At 33.8% G+C, this 9706-nt stretch overlaps 1 protein-coding gene across 1 annotated transcript; it reads right to left on the bottom strand.

Annotated features, from left to right (window-relative positions):
* Positions 1-1443: 1443 nt before the first annotated feature.
* Positions 1444-9351, bottom strand: LOC141299461 (pannexin-3-like). The gene is given in 6 exon segments (XM_073829820.1): positions 1444-1890; positions 3471-4204; positions 4283-4497; positions 6167-6226; positions 6228-6310; positions 9164-9351. Coding segments are annotated over 6 exon segments (1335 nt in total). The 5' UTR covers positions 9348-9351; the 3' UTR covers positions 1444-1831.
* Between the last annotated feature and the right edge of the window lie 355 nt (positions 9352-9706).

Raw genomic sequence — 9706 nt, 5'->3', positions numbered from 1 at the left:
GCTCTTGTGGGAATAGAAACTTGAGAAAGTCTGGCAATTATGGGACAAGTTAATTCTCATAGGAGGAGGTGATATTTCTCTCTAAGGTGCAGGAGAAGAGTCTATAAGTCATGCTATTCTGTAGGTATAAAAACGTGGAACATGCTCGGTTTATGTAGTCTTATATTTTAATTTAATTTAACGCAAAAGTAAGCCTACGGGCGAGTCTTCCGGTTTATTAGCCTCTATAGGGAATATAACGAGAATAATAACAACGTGCAGTAAAAGGTAAAACTGCACTACAAACCAGTGTGCTCATAATTAAGATAATACAATGAAATTATATGGTAAGACACACCTGTTTGCTAGCAAAACTAGCTGTTTGTAGAGCTAAAGATGTTTACATATAGTCCACAAGAGAAAATAATAGTTGAATTTGTACAAATGACCCCGTTTGTTTAGTGATAGTTGTTCATGAGCCTCCTGTTTTTCCTGAACAATTAAACTGCCTGTTGTTCTTCAGAAAAATCCTTCAGGTCCCACAAATTCTTTAGCTTTCCAGCATTTTTGTGTATTTGAACCCTTTCCAACAATGACTGTATGATTCTGAGATCCATCTTTTCACACTGAGGAACATCTGAAGGACTCATATGCAACTATTACATAAGGTTCAAACACTCACTGATGCTCCAGAAGAAAAAAACCATGCATTAAGAGCCGGGGTGAAAACTTATGAACAGAATGGAGATGTGTACATTTTTCTTATGTTGACTACATATCATATTTTTTTCTTTTAGTACTGCCCTTCAGATGCTACAGAAGAAAGTTACATGTTTCCCAGAAGAAAAATTTACCCTGATCTTCAAATTCAAAAGTTTAATGAATGTTTTTTCCTTCTGGAGCATCAGTGAGTGTTTGAACCTTCTGTAATAGTTGCATATGAGTCCCTCAGTTGTCCTCAGTGTGAAAAGATGGATCTCAAAAGTCCTACAGTCATTGTTGGAATGGGTTCAAATACACAAAAATGCTGAAAAACCAAAGAATTTGTGGGACCTGAAGGATTTTTCTGAAGAACAGCAGGCAGTTTAACTGTTCAGGACAAACAAAGGACTCATGAACAACTATCACTAAACAATAAAACACAGCGGTAGATCAGTAACAACACATTATTAAGAATCAAGGGGATGTAAACTTTTGAACCGGGTCATTTTTATAAATTCAACTATTATTTTCTCTTGTGGACTATATGTAAACATCTTTTATGTGAAATATCTTATTCAGGTCAGTACTAAATAAACAATAATATGCATTTTGTATGATCCCTCTTACTTTGGTAAAATAACATTTTGCAGATTCTGAAAGGGAGATGTAAACTTTTGAACTCAACTGTACAATTATGCTTTATTAAATTTTCTTCTGACCTCAAACTTTTGAAAAGTAATGTGGAAATGAACAAAGAAAACATAAATACAAACAAAGTTTATTTCACCTACTTACAAAAGAGAACAAAAGGTCAAGTAAAGCATCCAGTTTTCAAAGAAGTATGGAATCCACAAACATCAGCTATATAAGAATGAAAAGAATAAATAAAGCTATAAAAACGCTCAAGTTTAAGAAGGCTAACTATCGGAGGCTTTTCAAATAGTACAGACTTTGAGTTTTTATTCCTGAGGTGATTTGTGTATAAGAATGATTTAAATCCAGATATTTGTATGAGTCTGGACTATAATGGAGGAGTTCTAGCTATTGGATGTGCTAGTCTATCTTCATCTTTATTTCATCTCAGAGGTTTAGCTGTTCTACAGGGCCCTCTAGAGTCTGACAGTGCTGCTTCAGTCCATTGGCTGCTGCTTTAGGCAAAACAACATGTTGTAGTCTCCTTCAACTCATGGTACCCCTGGTGGTTAGGCTCTGTAAAGAGACAGAGAGTGCTGTTAGGGGCATAAATTTTGGGTTAAAAACCTGATGCTAAGTGCACAATGTGGCTACTAGAACTTATGAAGAACTGTTTTTTCTTTAAAGCCTCCTTTAGAACAGGCAAGTTCTGTAATATAGATGAGATATTGTGACCCTGGACCACAAAACCAGTCTTAAGTAGCACGGGTATATTTGTAGAAACAGCCAAAAATACATTATATGGGTCAAAATTATCGATTTTTCTTTTATGCCAAAAATTATTAGGATATGAAGTAAAGATGAAGATATTTTGTACATATTCTATCATAAGTATACCCAACCTTAACTTTTGATTAGTAATATGCATTGCTAAGGACTTTATTTGCACAACTTTAAAGGTAATTTTTTTCTCAGTATTTGATTTTTTTGCACCCTCAGTTTCCAGATATTTAAATAGTCGTATCTCGGCCAAATATTGTCCTATCCTAACAAATCATACATCAATGGAAAGCTTATTTATTTGGCTTCATGTGATATATAAATCTCAATTTTAAAAAATTTACTCTTATGGTTTTGTGGTCCAGGGTCACTGCCTAGACCTCCAGAAAAGTGGTACAAATTAGACCTACTAGACTTTTCTCACTGATTTTAAATTGAAATCTACGGAATTTAGTAAACTTGGTTATGGAAAATATTTTAAAATTAGCCATATTTTTTAATAAACAAAACCGGTGTGTGTTGAGAAGCATACTCATATTTAAAGTTTACTTTAAAAAAATTACAGATAATGCACTCACTCCCTTGTCATCCAAGATGTTTGTCTTTCTTTCTTCAGTTGTAAAGAAATTATGTTTGTTTGAGAAAAAACATTTGAGGATTTTTCTCCATATAGTTGACATCTATGGTGCCCCGAGTTCGAACTTCCAAAATGCAGTTTAAATGCGGCTTCAAACGATCCCAAATGTTGCTGTAAATTACCCCAGCTGAGGAAGAAGGGTCTTATCTAGCTAAACGATATACTTTTTAACCTCAAATGCTCATCTTGTCTTGCTCTGCCTGAACTCTTTTTTTTTTTTCAGTTCAAGACCTCAAGTTTTTTAAGTTTAAAAAGTGTATAAATTGTAGTAAAAATAAATGAATAAGCGATCGTTTCGCTGAATAAGACTCTTCTTCCTCGGCTGGGATTGTTTACAGCCACATTTGGGATTGTTTGAATCCGCATTTGAACTGCATTTTGGAAGTTCGAACTCGGGGCACCATAGATGTCAACTATATGGAGAAAAATCCTCAAATGTTTTTTCTCAAACAAACATAATTTCTTTACAACTGAAGAAAGAAAGACTTTATCTTGGGTGACAAGAACATTATCTGTAATTTTTTTTCTGGAAGTGAACTTCTCCTTTAAATGCTATATAAGGGTAATTTTTTGTACATTTTCTCTTCACACATGATGTTCACACATACAGTAGGGACACAAATGCTTTCCAACATCATAAATTATGTCACTTTGATGATTTTCTGAACGTCCCATATGACAGCCACGAAAATGCCAACGAGCAGGATGCGTTTAAGTATGTAGATGAGAGTGACTGTACCAAGCGTCATGTCTTGTTCCACAAGAGGGCGCTGCTCTGAACAGTTCACTGCGTTTCCTCTGGCAGCTCCGAGCACAGTCATGATGTCAACTAGATTGAGTTTGCCCTCCTCTCTGGCCTCTCTAATCTCCTCCTCGAGCTCCTCAGCGGCCTCCGCTGCCTCTTCGGCCTGCTCCCCCATCAACGCGCCCTTACCACCCTTCAGTCGAGGAGGCGCCAGGGAGCAAACGGCCCTCAGGCGGCTGTAGGATCGCAGCTGCGCTACATTGGCGCGCAGGAAGAGAAGCAGCACGTTGAGATCGTTAAGCGGGCAGCCCAGTTTCTGACCGCTCATGAGCCCCAGTCCGGGCAGCACCTCGTAGAGGGAGAGGAAGGTTGTGTCCCAACAGAACAAACGAAGCAGGCTAAAGAGAACAATCGGACCTAGCAGCACATAGACAGCGCCGTTAGCTACGCTAATGACCTGGAACACAAGTAGGCCGGTCATTTTACATTGAACTAGCTCAGGCACCCAGGGCTGGTCACGGAGGAGGCCGGTGCGCACAAAGCAACTGAATTCGTCTTGTAGAAAGGCGGAGAGGTGGAAGTAGATCAGGTAAAGGCATGAGGCGGACATGAAGGTCAGGAGCAGGAAGCCTCGCAGGAAGAGCATGCTGACCAGGAAGTAGGAGCTGTGCTTGCACTGCATGTATCTTTCCAGCAGGGGGTACTCAAAGTAACGCTTGCGCTTGGCTCTAAAAAGATGCAAATAAAATGAGTTCATGTTTAATATCTGAAAAACAAGATGTAAAAATGTTAAGATTTGCATATACCTCTTAAGCTCAGCCTGAAACTGCAGTGGGTTTTCTGATTGCTGTTTTAGGTCCAGAATATTTTGAGCCAAGCGGACAGAGCGGTTGTAAGACTTGTCCAGCTCGTCGATAATGAAAAACAGGTCTGAGGTCAGGCTGGGCACGGCCAGATACCGCCAGATCAGAGACGGCAGGTACATCACCATGGCCATGACCAATAAGGAGTATGGAAACATCTGCACAAGCAAGATTGAAACAAGTCCCAGTATGAGAAAAACGCTTTACTGTAGATTTTATGACAAAGTACAATAGTAACATTTATTTATTTATTTGTATTTACTTATCAAACTAAATATTACTTATAATATTTTTTTAGGTGTTAATGTAATAAATAACATTCATATATTATTTAAAATATATTTATTTATAATATTAATATTTATTGACTTATTATCTATTTATTTATAATTTGTATTATACTATTTTATTTATGATATCAACATGAATTTATTAATAATAATACTTGTATTAATATTTATTTACTGATTCAATAATACATTTATTTATAGAAATTATAATGTATTAATATATCTATTATTATGTATTTATGTAATAAATAAAATTCATATATTATTTATTTAGTATATTTATTTATAGTACTTGTATTTATATTTATTTACTTATTCAATGAAAAAGATACATTTATACAACTACTAATGTAGTAATCTCTATTATTATGTATTTATGTAATAAATACAATTCATATATTTTTATTTAATATATATTTATATTTATTCATATATTATGTATTAATAATACTTGTATTAATATTTACCTATGCAATAAAATAATACATTTATATATACACATTCTAATGTGTTAATCTCTAATGATTTATGTAATGATTATGTATTTACAATATTAATAATTATTTACTTATAATACTTGGTAATGTTTTAGTTCATACTAATTTATTCAATTATAATATAAACATTTATCAATCCATATAATTTGTATTATACTATATTATTTATCTATGATATCAATATTAATTTGCTTATTAATTAAAATATTGTTTATCAATAATACTTATATTAATATTTATTTACTTATTCAATAAAAAAGAATGCATTTATTTATACAATTTCTAATGTATTTATCTCTATTATGTATTTATGTAATGATATATGTATTCATTTATAATATTAACATTTATTAATATACCTATATAATTTGTATGATGCTTTAATATTTATCTATGGTATCTATATTCAAATATTATTAAATTATAATATTTTATTATTATCAATATTTAGATACTTATTCACTAAAAATTAACACATTTATTTATATAACTAATGCATTTATCTCTCAGATTTCTCTTAAATGTATGATGTAATTAAAATAGACAAAAATGAAATAATTGTTAAAAAGTAAAAGTCAGAGCTATAAAACATTTTATAGTTCATATTAACTTGAGCTTTAGATTGTTTTATATGTACAATTTTTGTATTATAGATTAGATATACTAGCAACAACTGCCCAGACTTTCAGAAAAGTGGTATGAATTAGGCCTGTTAGACTTTTTTCACTAATTTTAAATGTGGAATTCAGTAAAATTGGTTATGTTTTTTTTTAAGTATTTTAAAATTAGCCATATTTTTTAATAAACAAAAACAATGTTTTTAATTGTTGAAAAAGTAATAGTCAGAGCTATAAAACATATTTCATATTCAGGTCCGTGTTTAAACTTGTGGCTTTACTGCAGACTAGAATAGATCTATTTTTTAGATCTTTCTCAATTTTTTCCAGTTGCTTTCCATTTTATGACACTGTCTAACAAAAACAGCTGAGACATTTAAAAAATGTAATTTTGCGATTTATTTTCTAAATGTTTTTACTCACTTTATGTACCCAGAGTGAACGCTCTTCTAAGTTCCCATCTGTGTCAAACTCATGGTGCAATGAGAGAGTCCCAGCAGTACGTATCCACATATGCTGCCTGCTTTACTGTGAAGTTGTTGGGTGGAAAGCAGCTAATCTGTGAGCCTGGGAGGAGAAACAGAGAAAATGAACATGCTGAGATATAAATGACAGTATTGCAGGATCACTTGATATTGTATAAATGGAGAATCAGGGTGGCATGTCTGTAATAGCGGTAGAGCTTTTCCATGGACACAGATGGTGAAACCACCAAGGCAGACAAGCAGGAAACACCCTTCTGTGGAGAGTTTTGCTGCCTGGGCGAGAGGGTGTGACCCAGCTGCTGAGAGGAGGCCAAGCCCTACTTTATATGGACCACTTAAACATCTGTGTCACCCTCCAAAACCCACAGTCAGCCTCCAATTTACTGACTGAACACGACATGCCCCAGCCCACGACTATTACGGATAACTGAGCTCCACCGAACATCTCTGCAAATTACATGATACCAAACCAGGAGAGATATTCATAGACATCTGAGTTTCCTAAAAGCTTCAATCTTAATCTATTTATGCCCGTACATATACAGTGGGCATAAAAAACTTGTGTGAGACCACACTGAAAATCAATATACTGTACACTACCAGTCAAAAGTTTTTGAACAGAAAAATGTTTAATGTTTTTTTTTTTTAATTAAGCCAAACATTCACATAATGTATCTCATAACGTTGTACTTCAGTTACATCTGATCAAATGCACATCAACATTTTTCAGCTTGGGCAAAACACAATTTTTGCTTGGTTGGAACAGCAGCTACGCTAATTATTTCTCTATTTGTTTCTCTGTTTCTGCCACGGGATTGCAACACATAATCATTACTATTAGTGTTCATCAGCTGTTTTTGATTACACCATTACTGTTTTTAATATTTATACCATATGTACATCGACTTAACATACAGTAGTCACCACTAATAAGCTACTAAATATATTGTAGTAGCCTACATTTTTTTTTTTTTTTGTACAGCTGCTTTGCAACGATTTGTATTGTGAAAAGCGCTATACAAATAAACTTGAATTGAACTGAATTGAATTCCCTCCTGCTCACCAAGCCTGCATTTATTTGATCCAAGGTACAGCAAAAACAGTCAAATGTAAAAATATTTTTACTATTTAAAATTACTGCTTTCTATTTGAATATTTTAAAATCTAATTTATTCCTGTGATCAAAGCTACATTTTCAGCATCATTACTACAGTCTTACGTGTCACATGATTCTTCAGAAATCATTCTAATATGCTGATTTGCTGTTCAAGAAACACTCATTATTATTATCAATATTTAAAACAGTTGAGAACATTTTCTTCAGGATTCTTTGATGAATAAAGATCCAAAGATCAGCATTTATCTAAAATAAAAAGCTTTTGTAACATTATACACTATACCATTCAAAAGCTTGTAGTCAGTATAATTTTTACTTTTATTTAGCAAAGATAAGTTATAAAAGATTTCTACTTCAAATAAATGCTGTCCTGAACTTTTAATTCATCAAAGAAACCTGAAAAAGGATCATTTGACTGGAGTAATGATGCTAAAAATTCAGCTTTGAAATCACAGGAATAAATTACATTTTAAAATATATTCAAATAGAAACAGTTATTTTAAATAGTAAAAATATTTTGATCAAATAAATGCAGGCTTGGTAAATAAAAGAAATTTACTAAAAAAAAAAATTAAAAATCTTACTGTTCAAAAAGTTTTGACTGGTAGTGTATAATGTAATATAATTTTTATATTGATTAATATGCATTAATAGCTAAAGATTTTGCTGAATTTCTAAGTAATTTAAGATATTATATGAATAAGAAATACACCAGGATATATTAAACAGACATCCGCTTTTCCTACTAGTTTCAATTGTATGTATCTATTTATGTATCTACGAGAAAAAAAACTAAAAATACAAATATATACATATATATATGAACTACGACATCTATATATCTATGTATTGATCTATCAATCTGTCTATCAGTTTACTGTGAAAACTATGACATTATACAATATTATACATATTACATACATATATACATATTACTATTACATATTCATTAAATAATATTAAGTAAATTATTATCTATAAATATAAAAAGAAATAAATTATATCTAAATATAAAATCTAAATTTTAATTAAATAAGTACATTTGTGACACTGGTCGTGTAATCATGTGAATTACTTTTGTCAGATGGTTTTCAAAATGCCTTTTAGATCATACTCAAGTCATGCTAGATAACATAATAATCAGGCTTCCTTCCACTGTCAAGTTTGTGTTGTTGTATCCTAACCAATAACCTGAGTGTTGTCAGACCACTATTGAAAGCAGGAAGAATCAGTTTGCTTGCCTTGCACGTCTCCGCTTAATTAGCATATCTTCTCGTTAGTCTGAAATAGAGAGCTGGGAAAGAGCAGACTGACTGTAATTACAGACCCTTGTCATCTCTACACGTCTCTCTTAATCATCCTCATGCCAATTAACATCTGTGTGAGCTGATTGCAGACCAGCTCCAGAGGAACTGATTGCAACCTCAAAGTCAACTGCCTACACAAAACAGACAGTTCTCTCCAATGCACTGTTGGCAGGAACGCTCAAGTTAGTGGCATTTATAGCCAGCAATTGACACCCACACCGTTCTACTCACTAAAGATTTTTTTTTGGAGTTTGCGATGTCATATAAATTGCTAATAATCATTAGCAGATGCTTAATTCTCATATTTCGCCACAGTTTCCCTTCCTAAGCAGTAGAGATAGCGCTGTCACCTCAGATGAACACTAATTACTATACATCCAGCGTTCCATCAGCCCAGCCCTCAAGCTAATGGTCAGTCAATTAACTCAAGGGTTTGTGAAATTACTGCAGTGCCAGTGCTGCTCTGAGGTCCTGTGATTCTCACACTAGGGAGAAGAAAAGAGCTGCTAACCAATAGAAATCTCTCTGGCAAAGGCCATGGACACCAGAAGGAGCGGCAGGCCCACGGAAACGAACTTGATGACTTTATCCAATGGCAAATCCAGCTCCAGGTGTCGAATGCGACTGTCCCCATTAGTATCCCTCAGCAGGGCATCAGAGAGCATCGCCTGAACGGCCGTTTTGGCGATAGACATGCTGGCAACTGTGGACAGCAACAGAAAAGCACAAAGATATTTTTCTGGTTAACATTTCTTGGTGTAATCATCTGTGTGGTCATTCATATACACAAAATACGTCCATTAACATCAGTATGACTGTATTTGCACTTACTTACGTCACGATTTGGTCAGTTACCCAGATGCGCATATCGGCAATACTCGGATATAAACAACAGCATGGATTGCACAGCTAATCTACTACTGAATACATTGTTCTGCTTATTTCTGCTGTCTAAACCACAGAAAAAAAAGGAAAAAAAAACAACGTGTGGAAGCTGCTAAAGCATATAGGGCGCAATATTTTGACAAACTAAAGGTAATACGTGCTAAAGATA

Source organism: Garra rufa, chromosome 23 (assembly GCF_049309525.1).
Source record: "Garra rufa chromosome 23, GarRuf1.0, whole genome shotgun sequence".
Classification (NCBI taxonomy): domain Eukaryota; kingdom Metazoa; phylum Chordata; class Actinopteri; order Cypriniformes; family Cyprinidae; genus Garra; species Garra rufa.
Note: the sequence above shows the minus strand (reverse complement) of the source record. Positions and strands in the feature narration are given on the sequence as shown.